Raw genomic sequence first — 18,588 nt, forward strand, 5'->3', positions numbered from 1 at the left:
ACCAATACATACCTCCAAACAACATCATAAACAGGATCTAAGCACACACCAAATCCTTGAAGGTCCTCTTGTTCAGAATCATTAAATGTCTTACAACTTCCATCAACTTTATTGATCAACAGACATTTAAATGGAGGAGGCTCAGATATAGAAGAAGGCACTAGGCCTGGGGGAAAAAAATAAGCCAAAGTTACATGCTTACTCTTCATTCATTCCATAAAAGGTTTATAAAGTGTATAAGGGATTCTGTTTCAAGGAGGCCACTGCAGCACACCGTGGTTGAGGCAACTGGTTTGTTCCAATTACAATTAAAGAGCAAATGAACCTTGCCTATTATATGTCTGCTGGCAAAGATCTCCGACGTAGCAAGCACATGAGAGTTGATCAGAGCTTCATCAATGCGAAGGAACGTTTGGTCGCCACTTGCTCCGATCCACGTAGCCTTCCGCCCGTACTTGGATCCTATATTAGGCATGGGTGCTGGTTTTGCATTCCAGTAAGGTATATCCAAAATGGGCCGCCCAAGTTGCCCTTTCTGAAGGAGCAAGACAGAAATTCAAACATTGAATGAGAATGAGAAAACATCCTCAAATGTTGCCAGAATCAGTTGTGGCACTTAAGATTAATGCAAAACAAAGGGATTTTGTTAACAGACATTGCTTAAAAAGGTAAAGGTCCCCTGTGCAAGCACCGAGTCATTCCTGACCCATGGGGTGACGTCACATCCCGACGTTTCCTAGGCAGACTTTGTTTACGGGTGGTTTCCAATGCCTTCCCCAGTCGTCTTCCCTTTACCCCCAGCAAGCTGGGTCCTCATTTCACCGACCTCGGAAGGATGGAAAGCTGAGTCAACCCTAAGCCGGCTCTCTGAAACCAACTTCCGTTGGGATCGAACTCAGGTCGTGAGCAGAGCTTTTGACTGCAGTACTGCAGCTTACCACTTTGTGCCACGGGGCTCTTAATGCAAAACAAAGGGATTTTGTTAACAGACATTGCTTACATATCGCAATATTTACTGGGCAGACTATGTTTACAAGGTGGTTTGCCATTGACTTCCCCAGTCATCTACACTTTACCCACAGCAAGCTGGGTACTCATTTGACCAACCTCGAAAGGATGGAAGGCTGAGTCAACCTTGAGCCGGCTACCTGAAACCGACTTCCTTCAAGATCGAACTCAGGTCGTGAGCAGAGCTTTGGACGGCAGTACTCGCAGCTTACCACTCTGTGCCATGGGACTCCTTCAAAGCTGGGTAGCATCACTAATTTTAATGCTATCCTATCTTAACGGTTGCGGATATAAAATTAATGGTTGCAGATATAAAAAATACAAAGTACAACATATGAAACAAGCAGCTTATTTTTTTTAAAAAAGAAAAATCTTACAGAGAAACTTCCAAATGTGAAGACTTGCCCATCCATTAACAGAATCGCTGTATGATTGCTGCCAGCGGTGACTTGCGTACTAGGTCCAGGTAACGCCTGCACCAGAGTAGGGCATCCCCTAGACCATATAAAGCCAATGTAAGTGCATCCATTCTTACAGAAGTATTAATGCTCTATCATAAACATTCAATCCATATATATGAATGTGTTGTATAGTTAAATCAAGAACATGTAATAATCAATACATATTTAGCTCAGCTTGCAATAAATAAAAGAAAACGTTTAAGCCATTAGCAGAGTGAGTAACAGTCATCAGTGTAAGGTAGGATTGCACAATTTAGTGGTTTGGAATGCTACTGAAATATTTATGTCATATTCCAGTTGTGAGGAATACCATCATGCTTTTCACTGATTCATTTTCCCATAACTATGATTTGTCAAGATGCGTGTGGTCCACATAAACACTTGGCATGCATACAATCCACAACTCAACAGCAATGTACACCAGATGGTTCTTGTGTGTGTGTGTGTGTGTGTGTTAAGTGCCGTCAAGTCGCTTCTGACTCATGGTGACCCTATGAATGAAAGTCCTCCAAAATGTCCTATCTTTGACAGCCTTGCTCAGATCTTGCAAACTGAGGGCTGTGGCTTCCTTTATTGAGTCCATCCACCTCTTGTTGGGTCTTCCTCTTTTCCTGCTGCCCTCATCTTTTCCTAGCATGATTGTCTTTTCCAGTGACTCTTGTCATCTCATGACGTGACCAAAATACGATAGCCTCAGTTTAGTCATTTTAGCTTCTAGGGTCAGTTCAGGCTTGATTTGATCCATAACCCATTGATTTGCTTTTTTGGCAATCCACAGAATCCGTAACACTCTCCTCCGACACCACATTGCAAAGGAATCTATTTTCTTCCTATTTTCAGCTTTCTTCACTGTCCAGCTTTCACACCCATACATAGTAATAGGGAATGCGATGGCATGAATTAATCTAGTCTTGGTGGCCAGTGACACATCCTTACACTTCAAAATATTTTCTAGCTCCTTCATGGCTCCCCTTCCCAGTCTCAATCTCCTTCTGATTTCTTGGCTGCAGTCTCCCTTTTGGTTGATGGTGGAGCCAAGGAATAGAAAGTCCTGAACAATTTCAGTTTCCTCATTGTCAACCCTAAAGTTGTGTAATTCTACTGTAGTCATTACTTTTGTTTTCTTGATGTTCAGCTGTAGTCCTGCTTTGGCACTTTCTCTTTTTACTTTCAGCAGTAGTAGTTTCAAATCTTCACTATTTTCTGCCAATAATGTAGTGTCATCAGCATATCTCATATCTTAAGATGGTTCTTAAGATGATCTTTATACACTAGGGTACCTGAAGCAATATTAATAACCACTTCTGATTCAACAGCCTGGTACCACACTTTTCTACCCCAAAACCTTTGCCATCAAACGAACAGTGTACGTCCTTCAGTTAATTCTGAGTTTGCTGTCTGCTATGACTTTGAGTCAATGCAATAAAAGTATTTGATTTAATTCTTAAGTTATGCAAATCTCACAAGCACAGAAGCAGTTACTGTAATTATTAGGAAAAAGCAAGAGTCCAGTAGCACGTTAAAGACTAACAAAATTTCTGGCAAGTTATCTGAAAGTGAGCAGTGACTCCCAAAAGCTCACACCCTGCCAGAAATTTTGTTAGTCTTTAAGGTGCTAATAGACTCTTGCTTTTTTCTACTACTACAGCAGACTAATACGACTTCCCATCGTGTAGTTATTCCTGACGACAATTTGATAATCAGAGTCCCCTGAAGCCACACTGTGGGCATAGCTGCAAAAATGGGTGAAGTCACCTCACTATCATCGAAGACTGCAGGTCCGATATTCAAATAAGCAATTTGGTTCATTTGACTTCTATTTAAGATACCACCATGAAGAGTCTGCTAGCAGCCCTAACAAGAAGAATGACCACTCGTGCATCTGATGCTATCAAGACCACTACTAAAAAAAAGAAGAAGAAAGGCTAAAGGGATTCATCTTACTTGAAGCTGAATGTAATTTGGATTTTATTCTGAGGCACAAGCTTTTCCCAGAATACTGGTATTTATGCTTTGCAACTTAACCTAGTATGCTGAATACACTTGCATTTTTTGCTGTGTATATATCAGATATAGCATGAAAGTTCATGTACCAGATGACAGACTCACAAAGATACAATTTCCATCCTAATCTTCCAGAAGTTATCTTGGAACAGAAATCATTTATTATTTGAAAAGAGTTAAGGCCAGTTTTATTTCCCCCTAGTTCTTGCAAGCAGATAGACAAAGATGCAGCTATTCCATCTAAACTATGCACATTTAATATTAAAGTATTAACATACCTAGAATTAACATCTCCATGTCCAAGCTGTCCATGTTGCCCGTATCCAAATGTATAAACGTCACCATTCTCCATCAGGACAACTAAGGGTTAAAATGTGGCATTTTTCAGCTTATGCTTTTTGCAAGACTTCACAAAAGGAATTCATTCTAATGGATCCCAATGAAGAATAGCTACCAGATCAGAGACAGCAAGAACCATTTTAAGTACTTCAGTTATGTGCTTTCATTACTTTACAAGTATGACAAGAACTCCCAACAGCTTTTAGCAGAAGAAGTTTTCATGACCCAACAGCACTTAACAATGAAAAGATGAGTCATAAGGTTCTAGTGTGTGAATGCTGCAATTCTTTACCTGAATGGTGAAATCCACAACTGACTTGTACGGCTCTGAGTTCACAGTCGAAGCGGACAGCCCCGGGCGGATAGGTTGTGATCTTGCTGGTATCCTTCTCACTTCTATCTGCGCTTCCATCTACAAATACAATTCATAATGATACCTCTTTCCGCTAATCAAAATGTTTCACAGTAGCCAATCATGATCAAACTAGGGTGAGGGAACAGGAGAATATCTGATACAGAAATACAGTATTCAAAAAGTGGGCATCAAAACCAGTAACAGGTAAAAAATTTGAAAACCAGACAGATCTGCAGTGACAAACTGATATTCTGCTAAAACGAGACTTTGATGATAAAAAAGTAACACTCAGCCAGTTTGTAATAATCAGTGTTCCTTTAGCTTTAATTCAGTAGTGTTAATACATACAAAGATTTCCAACACACATGCAAAGACAGTAAGAGCAACTGTTAAGAATTTTAATTGGTATGCAAATTGTACTTTAAATGTCTGCTAAAAGCTTTTTTAAAAATATATGTTTGAGAGAGGAGGTATATAGGGGTAACCGCACCTTGTATTCCCAGCAATGTATTAAGAGTTTGAAAATGTTATAAAAAAAATCGCTTTAAAAGGGTTTTTGGATACCACGGCTAATAAATGGTTGGAAGACGTCTTCACAGCTAAAGGGGCCAAACAAAGTGCGAACAGTATTTTTAATAACGTTTTCACACTCTTAATACATCGGTGGGAATACATAGAAAGTGCAAACAGTATTTTTTATAACATTTTCAAACTCTTAATACATCGCTGGGAATACAAAGTGCGGTAACCCCCTTAGTCAACCTATTTCTTGTGTTTGACAACTTCTACAATTTAAAAAGCAAGTTGTAGAAAGACCTTTCACTTCCTGTTCATATGGTACTTGTCACACCAAGTTCACCTGCTCCACAACACTTTTTTCTAAACAAATTAGTAACGTTATTAGTTGCAATAAACATTTGATCTGATTTCTAGAATGACCGTACTAAACCACCGTACTGCAGAATGTCAATCCCCAAAAAAAGTGCTAATATTCACCTGAACTATTAGAATTTTTTTGGAGCATAAATTTCAAATTGGGAGACACAGCTCCAGGATTCCAAAGTCAGGGAGCAGGGGTTGCACTGTTTCCCAATGGCACAGATAACAGTTCTTCTGCGTGCCCTCCCATGATTCCTTCTAATCAAGATATTCCTGCCATTCTTTCAGACATTTTTTGCAAAAAATGTGCTGAATTCTGCAAAAACCACTGCTGAACCTAAATAATGGCAAATGCCAGAGCCATGTTTGCTTACTGTGGTGAAAACCAACAGGAGTCTTGAGGCACCTTGGGAAAGGGCTGTGGCTCAGTGGTAGAGCAGAGCCAGAAGGTCCCAGGTTCAATCCCCGGCATCGGGGACTAGGCAAGCAGGGACTAGGCAAGCAGGTGATGTGAAAGGACCTCTGCTTGAGATCCTGGAGAGCCACTGCCAGTCTGAGTAGATAGTACTGACTTGGATGGACCAAGGGTCTGATTCAGTATAAGGCAGCTTCATGTGTGTGTTCATGTGTGTTCACCTGAAAGATGAACACATTTTGTCTTCCAGCATATGATTTGATTTTTGTGTATTTATTTTTTTAGACTTTTATTCCACTCTCTATCCCAGCCAGGGCCAGGCTCAGAGAGGCTCTGTGGATGAACTCAGTTGCATTTAAGTGGGCACTATTCTACAAAAGTTGATACTTTTGTACTTGTAAGTGCCAAGGGTTGCAGTGTGGCATAGCCCAATCTCGCCAGACCTCAGAAGCTAAGTCGGGACAGTACTTGTAAGGAAGACCACCAAGGAAGGCTCTGCAGAGGAAGCCAATGGCAAATTGCCTCTGCTTCTTATTTGCCTTGAAAGCCCCTTGCTGGGATTGCCATAAATTAGTTGTGGTTTGACGGCACCTCACACACACACACACACACACACACACACAAGCGCTTGGTAAATATTAGTCTTTCAAGTGGTAGAAGTCCCTCACCTACACATTTTTGCAAGAACACCGATCTATATAACTGATTCTGTGCACAAATATTAGGGGTTGAATAACCGGATAACATACTCAATTAAAATCCCAAAGCTCGACTTGAACGCCCTGTTTATGAACCTAAATTACATGCTTTCACAGGGATGTGGGTAAATGGGGATTAATTGAATGATGAAGGCAGCCAAAAACAAACGTCTAGTCATGAAAAGTAGTACAGCCAAATTAATAAAGTTCACCAAGGGTGGCTTGACGTACTGCCTCAATTCGTTAAATACCATCGCAGGCGCTTTCAGTCTTAACAAACCCAGAAAAATAAGGCAGAAATTGTTTCCAAGGTTCTTTTTTCACACCAAACACTCCCCTTAATCTTCTGAAGCATGCAATGAGAGATCAGATGCTTGAAAACGAGACAGAAGAGGGGAATTGGTGTTTGTTCTGATTTCATCATAAAATTTACAGTGCAATAAGAGGCAATAAGAGTCTTTCAGCTTTGATTACAATAAGAACCCAAAAGGGGCAGCCCTGGGAAAGTTCTACCTTTATCAAGAATCAAACCCTGTTCTCCAGATTAGAGTCCACCGCTCTCAACCACTACACCAAGTTGGCCTCCCAATACTCCAGGGACTGCCCCGTATATTGAACCGATACCCTATATTAAACGGTTTGTTACTTGCCACTTTACGCAACATACTCTTAAAATCTTAATCCAATATGAAATCCTTGTCTTATTTATTTATTTTATAAACTGGGCTATCTGTATACCTGTTAAGAATAATAATACTGCAAGGACTGGCCAGTATATGAAAAAAATGAATGTCACAAAATGACACCCAGATACACAAAATATCCCAGTGGGCACTGAGTATGCTCCAGGAGCCATGGAATGATGACGGTAGTTGATCGTCAGTTAAGAAGAGATGGGGAGAAGATGGCCTTTTATGCACGTGCTGTTTCTGTCGCTGTTACCCCCCCCCCCAAACTCTCCTACAGACCACATGGAGGGAGAGATAAAAATATCCTTGTGCTGTGTCACTCAGGTTCACCTTGTCTCAAAACCTCAGTAATCAGGACAAAATGCCCTACAGTGCTGAACGGCAGAGGTTTAGGACTAGGACAGCAAGAAGTTACTTCCCAGCCCCAGCACTCATTAGAGAATATGTGAATTTTAATTTTAAAAAAATATATATGATTTTTTTAATTTTATCAAATCAAGCGCAGACTACAAGACAGAAGTCTGGCACAACAATTCCCACCACCTCTTCCAAACTTCGTGATTCAATTGTTTCAAGTTTCTTCGGACTAACTACAGAAGTGATAAAATCTTGAAACATTCACATGTGTGATTTATGAAAAGTATAGCATACCAAAGTATATAAGGTGGCTCACATATTACAGCTAACTAGTAATTTGTATTTTTTCCCATTATAAACACAAAACCATTTATACTGAAAGAGATTTAAATTTAATTTGTGCCCTTGGTGCGTTTCGAAGAAAGCTGCATGGTGTTTTATTACAGTTAATAATCAAACAATTATTTAGTTTAATTGTGTGGTTTTCATGTTTTAAAATAGAAATGTTAACATTTATGTTCCCCAGGACGCTTTTCTAGGCCTTATGACAGTCTATTTTTCAACTCCTACAGATTTTAAGATCACTTCTTTAGGATATTCAGTATAACAGAGACACATTGCAGAAATTCAAACTTATAATTTCTTCGAACACCAGGAATTTCAGAGCACCCCATTTGAGATAATTTTGCTGAGTCTATCGGTTACTACCATCCTCAGCTTTCAAGATGAAAACTAGACAATTTTTCCTGACCAGCTTCCTTGCGGCTCAAAAAATGTTCCCTTCCTTCGCCCTGGAATGATTCACAACATGTTCAGTGCAACTGAAGATTCATAAAACTATTGAGACACACCACCACTTTTCTGTTTTGTCTATGGTGGGCCGTGCACCTCTCGTGTTTTCACCACTTTGACTCCTAAGAGACAGAATAACAACATACAAAAAGGAATGGGAGAGTTGTCAATAAACCTTTCTTGCTCACTGTAATAAGCAAAACTAGGTCTGAGACAGGCCAGAGTAACACTTTCACTCTATCAACACGCAACTGCACAGCCACTCAGAAAGGGGGAGGGGGGGAGGAGAAGGAGAAGAGGAGGAAGAGGAGGAGAAGGAAGAAGAAGAGTTGGTTTTTATAGGACGACTTTCTCTACCACTTAAGGAAGAATCAAACCAGTTTACAATCACCTTCCCTTCCCCTCCCCACAACAGACACCCTGTGAGGTAGGTGGGGCTGAGAGAGCTGTGACTAGCCCAAGGTCACCCAGCTGGCTTCGTGTGTAGGAGTGGGGAAACCAACTCAGTTCACCAGATTAGCCTCTGCCGCTCATGTGGAGAAGTGGGAAATCAAACCCGGTTTTCCAAATCAGAGTCCATCGCTCCAAACCACTGCTCTTAACCACTACACCACACTGGCTCTCGGTGACAGAGTTCAATGACAGTTCTATGTGATTACCTACCAATAATATTTGTCTATTACAGTCTTCCTAGCTTTGTTTAGTTAATTTAAGACCTCTAACAAGTGAGAAAACCCAGTTCAGACCTAGATGAATAACTCTGCAATTCCATATTGAATCTTCCTTTGCCATTTTTTTTTTGTCAGATTTGTGCCCATTTATTCTTTTTGCTCAGAGATTATCCAGGACAAACAAGTCAGATAACAGAAAAGTATGACTGGCACATGATAATAAATCACAAGCATGTGGGAGAATGTTTCTCTCCCCTAGGCAACAGGTGTGACTTCCCTTCGTTCCTGCCTTGAAGTGTTGGATGAAGCGCAGCTATTACATCTCCATTTGCCATGCAAAATTCCCTTGGGGTCAAGAACTGGCCCTCAGTTCTAATCTGGCAGCTGAACCTCTGGAGTTTCCATTTGGGGAGGATCTTATTGGAGCTCCCTGCCCCAGGATGTGGTTTTGGCTGCCAACTTGGAAGGCTTTAAGAAGGGAGTGGACATGTTCATGGAGGAGAGGGGTATTCATGGCTATTAGTCAAAATGGATACTAGTCATGAAGCACACCTATTTTCTCCAGGACAAGAGGAGCATGCCTATTATATTAGGTGCTGTGGAACACAGGCAGGACAATGCTGCTGCAGTCGTCTTGTTTGTGGGCTGCCTAGAGGCACCTGGTTGGCCACTGTGTGAACAGACTGCTGGACTTGATGGGCCTTGGTCTGATCCAGCACGGTTTTTCTTACGTTCTTATGTGGGCCTCAGATTTAGAATTCCAAAAAACAACTAATAATTGAAACGTCACACTTTAATTTCCAACCACCTATAACACTGGAAAGGTTCATCTGTCCTGCCTCTTACTTGTTTATTAAGAAAATAAAAAGCAATGAAAAACAACGACATGCACTAAAGAAAACGGAAATTAAAATAATGCAAATTTTTACACATTCTTACAGTTCAGGCAGCTCAACACTGAAAATGTGTTTTCTTTCTCCTCAGGGTACAGAAGATTAGCAGGAAGAAACAGTGAATGTTGTGTACTTCTCTAATAATACCCAGTGGATGGCAAAAAAATAACTTTTAGGATAGGTGTAAGTCAACCCCAGTCAATAAGGAAGACCAAATACCTTTGTTCTTGTCCCGTTTATGCTTTAGCTGTGGAGGATGGGGTCTTAGTCTGGCTAGAGCCTGCTCTCGGTGGTGGTTCATAAAAATAGGACCAGGAAATACAAGGGGGCCTGAGGAGAAAATTTTTTGCACATGCATAGGAAAGCTCACAAAATGGAAACAGTGTGTTCAACGAACAAACAAAAAAAATAAACAAAAGCATGAAAAATGATGCAATATTCAGTAAGTCGCTATTTCACACTTTTAGATAAGGCACTAAAATTTAATTACAATCTAAGAACATGTTAATTATCTAACATAATTACACAATAGTAAAAGTATGACAGCTACTGGAGCTCCAACGTGATTGTCCATATCAGTATACCTTCTTAGCAAAAGCCATTATGAACCAATCTTAAGAATGCAAGCCATTCTATCAAACTAGATATTTATTTAAAATATTTATAATCCCATTTTGCTTGTTTTTTGTTTTGCAGTGGCACCGGAACACAAAGTAGCAACCACAATTAAAACAACAAATCTAAAAGCCCACACAGCACAAAATTCATTGCCAGTAAAAACAACAACAACGGAGAATCCAACAATTCAGCATTTCAAGAACCACCACAGTCCTCCTGAATGACCCAGCCCTTTCCTGAATGCCATAAGAATAGGGGATAGTTTCAGAGGGTAGCTGTGTTGCTCTGGAGAAGAACAGCTAGATTCGAGTCCAGTAGCGCCTTAGAGACCAACGAGGTTTTCAGGGTATGAACTTTCAAGAGTCAAAGCTCCCTTCGACAGACAGCCGATAAAGGGAGCTTTGACTCTTGGAAGGTTCTACCCTGGAAATCTTGTTGGCCTTTACGGTGTACTGGTCAAATCTAGCTATAAGAATAGGGGGTTTCCACAGCTATTACAGAATGGAACAGTAAATCTTTGGATTTTGCATTAATGGCCAGGCTAACTCACTTGCTGAAAATGAATTCTATGGATGAATTTATGATTTGTACGATTATTACTCCTATGCCATGAATATTTACTAAAAACAAAGAGTTTAGAGAATTAATTTAGAAATTATTTAATGAATGCATATAGTAGCGTTCACACGTTTAAGACGAATGATGATATTTCGATATGATATTTTAGACCGTATAAAGCTCGGAAGACGAAATAGGTTTGACTTTTCTCCCCTTATCCCTTCTGAAATGTGGTGTTGGAGGAGAGTGTTACGGATACCCTGGACCGCCAAAAAACCAAATCAGTGGGTTTTAGATCAAATCAAGCCTGAATTGATCCTAGAAGCTAAAATTATTAAACTGAGGCTGTCGTACTTTGGACATATTATGAGAAAACAAGAGTCACTGGAAAAGACAGTCATGCTAGAAAAAGTTGAGGGCAGCAGGAAAAGAGGAAGACCCAACAAGAGATGGATTGACTCTATAAAGGAAGCCATGGCCCTCAATTTGCAAGATCTGAGCAAGGCTGTTAAGGATAGGACACTTTGGAGGACATTGATTCATAGGGTCACCGTAAGTCAGAAACGACTTGACGGCACTTAACACACACATCCCTTTTTTTATTTTCTGTGCCCCTTAAAAAAAAACACAATAATAATAATAAAAAAGAATAGGGGGTTTCCTCATCTCTCAGGAGGCTGTTCCATAGTATAAAACGGGGGGGGGGGGAGCCCACAAGCAAACTGAGGCTGTTCTCACCTACTTGCAAGGGATGGAAATGAGAATCTTTTGGGATTATTGCTATGCGGAGCTAGGATTGCAGCGGACTCAGGCAGCATCTGCATGCTGGACAACCTTTAGAAAACAAATGTAGATCCAATACGTATGATCTCTCACCTAATGTTGAAGGTTATCACTCACATGATTCTCAGACCTACATATAAGCATCTAAACTACAGTGCCTCCATATGATTCAAAAATTTTTAAAACTCATTTGTCAGTAGAACCGAAGAGCCACCAGGGCTAAAAAGTATCAAACAAACAAACAAACAAACAAAGCAATTCCAGGCAAACTATGCAGGATATGTGTACCTAACCCAAGCTTCACGTAGCAAACTTGAACAAAACAGAAAACGAAATTAGGAATAGTGAGAAACATTTGTGTGAGAGAACTTGTTTTATCTACAGCTGAGAATAAACTCTCTCTCCTTCTGACTGATAAAATGCTCCTCGGAACTGGAATATTTACAACTCAGTACCCCACCCCCTGCAATATCACAGACATGACTAATCCCTTTCTGTTGATACACAGCAAAGAAGGAAATTAAGAAATCCAGCTATATGAAAACCAAGTAAATATTTACATATTTTAAAATTTCAACAGACAAGTTTTTTAAAAAACAACAAGAAGTAGTTCCATCTAAGAACTAATTTCTGCTAAGTGAGGGGTCTTCCTCCATTAGAGGAAGGCTGCTTTCACTGGGAGAACACCCTTGTCAGCAGACGAGAAGGAGCCTCGGTACAGGAAAAGTACAGACAGGGTTATGTGGAAGCTGTTTTTGATTTTCGCACTGCCTCTTTTGATTCTCCCAGTGCTATTTTCTCTCTCTGCGATTTTTTCCCCTTTCATGTACAAATCGAAATAACTTATACATACCATCAGTGCGTATGAAATATGCCACCCCCTTTGATTCACTGCCTCCAGCACATTTCGATAACTCCAGGTTTGCCACCTCACTGAACATGACAACCTATCATCTTCCCACTTAGCTTCATTCGATGCAGCTGTGCATCTTTGACCAGTTTTTATCTGATCCTTCCTTTGTCGTTTAAGCAGCAAATGTTAACACGGTTGCCAACACAACTACCCTGTGTTTGTTTTCCTTTGTCCAACACTGTGATTCACACAGCCCACCTAGGTATACTACTGTTTGACATACAACTCCCATTCAGCCATGATATAAAATACCTGCACATTTTCTACCAAGACACCTGCGAGGCACTATGGGATCTGCTAAAGAGAAATATCACGTAAGGGCTCGATTAGGAGGTTTTGCATTGGGAAAAACGTATTTTTGCCTGGGCTGTTCAGGTTTAGCTTAGCATGCAGTTGCAATTTGTATGCTTCCTTTTGATTTCACATGGAAACTAAACAAAACGTGGGGGGGGGGTCTGACTTAGACTGCTTCTGAGTACTCCTTCTTCTGCATGAGCATCTATGACAATATGATACAGGAAGGAAATCCTCAAGTGAAAATCGTGACATGAAAACAAGGACCAGATGTCCTGGCACATCTTCACCAAAGGTGACACATTTTCTCATGAAAAAAATCTGTTTTGTATTACTTTGCTAAAACATCTTAAAATGCCATTGTCTTATAAATCAGCACAGCAAATTAAGCTAAGCCACACACAGACTAGCGCATAAGACTAGATGAATAATCAGCAGTGGGGAAAGGGATGGGCTTCTGAACTGGTCACAACCCAAATCTAGAAAATTAATTTTTACCCCCTTACATGACATCGCATCCAAACTTCTTAAAAATTGTTGCAGAGCAAGCTGTGATTGGATGGATCTAGGACTCCAATTCTAGAGTGTACCCAGTTCCATACCAATCGATCTCTGATCTCTACAGGTGAGAAGTGCAGGCCCTTGAAAGCCAGAGTCCTCCTTCACACAACGCATAGTTAAATTGTGGAACTCTCTGCCCAAGGATGTGGTGATGGCTGCCAAATAGGAAGGCTTTAAGAGGGGAGAGGACATGTTCATGGAGGAGAGGGCTATTCATGGCTATTAATCAAAATGAATACTAGTCATGATGCATACCTATTCTCTCCAGGAGCATGCCTATTATATTAGGTGCTAAGGAACACAGGCAGGATAATGCTGCTGCAGTCATCTTGTTTGCGGGCTTATTAGAGGCACCTGGTTGGCCATTTTGAACAGACTTGATGGGCCTTGGTCTGATCCAGCATGGATTTTCTTATGTTTTTATGTTCTAATACACATTATTAGGTCAGAGGGTAAATTTGTATGTACTTGTACAGATGATCTCATAATATAAAATATACCTGTGATTTGTGTACAAGTACGTTCCTTCTTTAAAATACCCAGAAACAGGTTCCAGTTTCTCCCACTCACCCCCTCTTTACATTTAAAGGGGAAACACAAGCAGCCACATTCACCTGACTAACATACTAGGCATCTATTTTGTACTCCGGTCTCTATACCCAAGAACAAAATATAGCACGGGGAGCCATTCTGAGACAGTTCCAAGATATTTAAGAGATGTTGTGCTCAACCTTAACAAGCAACTTTCACGTCTTCACTGAGAAGGGAAATCCTTCGAGGGCACATTAAGCCTTCTTGGCAGGCTTCTTTACTGTAATGCAAGGGGAGTGCTCTGCTCCAAGTTCACCTTTCATCTGACAAACCCCTTCCTTCCTGGACTTTGAGCAGCTCACTTTGTGCAGCTAAATGCATCTGTGCCACGCATCTCTGCCCATTCAGAATCAGAACTCACTCAGGCCCCGAGAGTTACAAGGCAAATGATACAAATTGCTGAACAAGGCACGCCAGCAGTGCCCTTTGGTTGGTGATGTTGGCCAAACTGGGCCGGCTCTAGGCAAGAGAATAAATGGTCACAAATCAGGCATTAAAAAATGGAAATGCTTAAGCCAGTAGGGAACATTCCCTCCCCCTTGGACATTCTCTAATAGAAAAGAGCAGACAATTTTCAAAGGTAGGCTCCAGCTAGAAGGTGTGGATCTGACACTATCTTGGGCTGAACAGGGACTTGAAATGGTTAGCTCACTACAAAAACCAATTGCTCCTATTTGCTGGTTTACGTATATGATTCAGAGTCACCCTATTTTGAAAATCCATCAATGCTTGGGAGTGGATTGTTTACTCTTGACTGGACTGTGTTTTCATCTCGGAAGAGTTAAATACCAAATTATTCCTATACTTCGGGGGGGAACGCAAAGCACCCCAAACCTCAAGGCAGCAACAGAACATCTACAGCAGGATTGTTCACATAAAATTCATTTCCACAGTTTATTTTTTCACAATTTATTTGAAGACTTGTTAGTCTCTTGAAATTTCTCAAAATGTTGTTTATTCATCAACCTGGTTTTTAGGAAGCGAAAAATAAACCAGATATTGCATACCTCTCCCTTCTTCCAACCTGTGTCTCCTGTTCACACGCTGTCGCTTTTCTTCTTGCCGTAACTGGAGGTGTTCTTCAATATTAACTCCAGGCACAGGGACAGCTGTATCAGTTAAGAGGAAACAACATCCATATACTGTTATGCCTGACACAGATGTGTACACAAAAACGCACCTGTATACAATTTCTAAAACACTTTCAAACTGAAGAGCTGTGCAAAAGGCTAACTACCATTCATCTGTCTTGAAAGGAATTTATTTGTTCTCTGAAAAATGAAAATGTGAGGTCGTTACTATTTCTTAATACATTGTCTGTCAGAGTCACATATTGAGTTCTGGGTGAAAAATAAATGCTTATAAAATATTAGTGTAAACACACTGTTTTTCTTTTTTGCACAATTCTGCATGCTCTCTCTATCGTACACAAAACAAAGTTAGGATCGCGCTGGCTTGCCATAAAATCATGAATAATGTGACTATTTTATTAGTAAATACTGTTATTGTCACCAATAGAAATATAACTGAAGCACAAGATCGGACAATATATTTAAATGAAGGAGATAAAATGAGAGTTTGAAACACATTCTCTAAAGGCATGCAAAATTTTTAAGCTTAAGCAATTGCAAGTTGGTTTCAGAGTCAATTTAATCCCCAGTTAATTAAACCTGCGCTACAAGCCTTCAGAGCTGCTACCAAGAATTGCGGTTGACAAAGAGGACCAGTTTTAACATCAGCACACAAAGAGGACCAGTTTTAACATCAGTATACTAGAAGGAGCCTGGTAATCAAGTTAGCAAGAAAGAGAGGAAGTGAGACAGAAAAAGATTTTACACCTTTCCCATGAGGTTTCACACCTTTCCAGTGTCAGATCGCTTACCTAGCAAAAGGTCCAGCGGTATCATCTCTTTCACAGCATCCAGGATTCCTCTCTGCCTTGCCTCCTGGCCATCCAGTTCTCTAGCACAAGCCTTGCAGCACCCACACACAGCACAGCCTGACTCCCCAGAGCCACAGCCACAGATTCTGGGGGGGGAGGGAGAGAGAGAATTAGCAAAATATAGATACCCACAACACTAATTCATAGAACTATTCTAAGGTCAGGATCATAAGCGTCTTATTTCATCACAACCAAGTGTCAAATTTTGCAAAGTGTATTTTTATAAGTTTTTACATAAGCCTTTCTGGAAGACCGAGGTAAAGGTGTATCTTTCTTTCACTGTATCTGAAGTCAGTGCTCACACCGGAATAAACGTTGTTAGTCTTTAAGGTGCCACTGGATTCCTGTTTTGCTTTGCTGCAAACATTGTTAGTCTTTAAGGTACTACTGGACTCCTGTTTTGGTTTGTTACAAACATTGTTAGTCTTTAAGGTGCCACTGGACTCCTGTTTTGGTTTTGCTACAACAGACGTAAACGGCTACCCCACTGGAATACTTATTACAAGCCATGAACACAATTAGTAACACCACTCATGGCTATCTTTTCGTATCCCAACCCCAAACAAATTTAGCAGTTAGACACTCTCCCCCCCACCATCCCAGAATTTCAAGAGCAGCAGGATATAACTTAAAACTAGATTTCCATGTAGCCTGAAGTTTACACTGAAGTATATATCAAAGATGGCTTTGAAATGTGAGTCTGTCTTCCAGTATGATCTTTTTAAAAAGAGGAAGACTAAAGATTTGACATCCACCCACTAAGCCACATACTCCCACATTTAATTCCCATTGTCAAGTTGTTTACAAACCATCAAGCCATGGTTACCAGTGCTTCTGAGAAGACAAGTAATTACTTCCTCTAACAAAGGATCTTTCCCCCACAAATAGCTTAGTTTTGAAAAGCAGAATTTTTTTTAAAAGGCTGCCTATAAGTGTAAACATCCATAACAGATTCTCTGCAGTGTTACCAAATAATTGAAGTGTGGTTTTTAAAAGTTTACTTCAGAAACACACTGCCACTCAAGACTTGTCGTTTTTCACCCTACCCAACAGGTAGGCAAGCATTCAGTATCTATTAACCGTAAGACTCTCAACCTGTGGAGCCTTTCATGCTCTTGGCCCTTTGTCCAGAGCTTTTGCAGCTTGCAGTCTGTGACTTCAAGCAAGGTCATTTATGCATGGGAGTTTTACCTGGGGCTCGATGCTCACTCGTCCCACACTTTTCTGTAAAAAAAAGCTATGCACCAGCACAATCACCATGCTCAAGTCTGGAAGCGTCAGCCCCCGCCCATTGCTTAGTAATTGTCTGTAGTGCTTACTGTGAGGAAAACGCCCAGTTCCCCTCTCCCCTCCACACCCGTGGAAACCCAAGTGCCGTGTTAACAAGCATTTCATAAAAAGGAGCTCTTTTAAAGAAATGGAAAGGGGGGAAACTCAAGCATTTTAAACCCCTATTTTTTGGGGGTGACAAATATACTCAAAAAAAACTCCAGCTGGGAGACGAAAAACCAGGAAGCATTTCAGTCCCCGCCCTTTGAAACCCTGCTTTGTAATTGGCTGTAGTGCTTACTGTGAGAAAACGTGTGTGTGTGTGTGTGTGTGTGTGTGTGTGTGTGTGCGCCACATCCCCTATCCCACGCGTTGGCTTATGCATGGAGAGGAGGACAATTTGAACCGGGCTGATCTCAGGAGAGATCAAAGAATCAGATTTGAACAGATTTGAAAAATGGGAAGACCCGAGATATGTAAGCACTGGCCGTGAAGTCATCTCTGAGGGACGGTAAAACCCATACATAACTCTGAGGAACAACCGAGTCAGTCCGGGCCAAACGTGAGTCCCAAGTACCCACGCATAAAGGGCCCAAGCCAACAAATCCAGGACCAGCCTGAGACGTACTTGTTTTGCTTTCGTTGCTTGCCTACTGGCACTGACTTACAGATTTTCCTTGTAAGCGGCTTTTCAGAGGAAAAAGTGGGGTATAAATACTTAGCAATTCGGAAACTGCTGCCCTTGTCGAAAATACTGTTTGCTTGAGTGGTAAAGCTGCAGTACTGCAGTCCAAGCTCTGCTCACGACCTGAGTTCGATCCCGACGGGAGTTGGGTTTCAGGCAGCCGGCTCAAGGTTGACTCGGCCTCCCATCCTTCCGAGGTCGGTAAAATGAGTACCCAGCTTGCTGGGGGTGAAGTGTAGACACAGTCTGCCTGGCAAACGTCGGTATGTGACGTCACCCCATGGGTCAGCAATGACCCAGTGGTTGCACAGGGGACTACCTTTACCTTTTATGTATTTATATCCCACCTATCTTCCATTCGGGACCTGAAGGTGGTTCACAGAGAGGTGCCCACAAGGTTTGCCAACAGGAGCCTTCCAAACATTGCTTTAAACAATTATGGGTATACTATCTGCCACTGAATGGCCATATTTGAGGGCAGCCCCCCTATAGTAATCGTGACAATACAAGTCAGCTGTATTCCATAAAAAACTTTTATTCAGTGTTTCCAAAGCTAAGTATGAATGAGTTTCGCTTACCCTCCAGGGACTCTGTCAGGGCGTCCACTGCTAACACAACTCGCTCCGTAACCGGTGCAGTCCCCACAAACAGTGCACACCATGCACTGCTCCAGCTTCCACTTATGCATGCCGGGCGGACACATCATAGACTTCTCGTCTTTTTCATCTAGTTCCTCTTCTAAATCTTCGTCCATTGCTGTTGCCATGTTCTCCACTCCAAAGGCTAGGAGAGAACCAGAAACAATCCATGCCA

The 18,588-nt window shown here is 41.2% G+C and overlaps 1 protein-coding gene across 1 annotated transcript in view; it reads right to left on the reverse strand.

Annotated features, from left to right (window-relative positions):
• MYCBP2 (MYC binding protein 2) overlaps positions 1-18,588 on the reverse strand; it is a 153,588-nt gene that overhangs the window by 90,804 nt on the left and 44,196 nt on the right. The window contains exons 15-23 of the mRNA XM_056862065.1: positions 18,354-18,558; positions 15,762-15,907; positions 14,887-14,988; positions 9,781-9,891; positions 4,105-4,224; positions 3,752-3,833; positions 1,386-1,503; positions 331-535; positions 13-166 (exon numbers count right to left, since the gene is read on the reverse strand). Coding sequence (XP_056718043.1) covers positions 13-166; positions 331-535; positions 1,386-1,503; positions 3,752-3,833; positions 4,105-4,224; positions 9,781-9,891; positions 14,887-14,988; positions 15,762-15,907; positions 18,354-18,558 — 1,243 coding nt within the window. The remainder of the gene's footprint in view (positions 1-12; positions 167-330; positions 536-1,385; positions 1,504-3,751; positions 3,834-4,104; positions 4,225-9,780; positions 9,892-14,886; positions 14,989-15,761; positions 15,908-18,353; positions 18,559-18,588) is intronic.

Source organism: Euleptes europaea, chromosome 16 (assembly GCF_029931775.1).
Source record: "Euleptes europaea isolate rEulEur1 chromosome 16, rEulEur1.hap1, whole genome shotgun sequence".
Lineage (NCBI taxonomy): Eukaryota > Metazoa > Chordata > Lepidosauria > Squamata > Sphaerodactylidae > Euleptes > Euleptes europaea.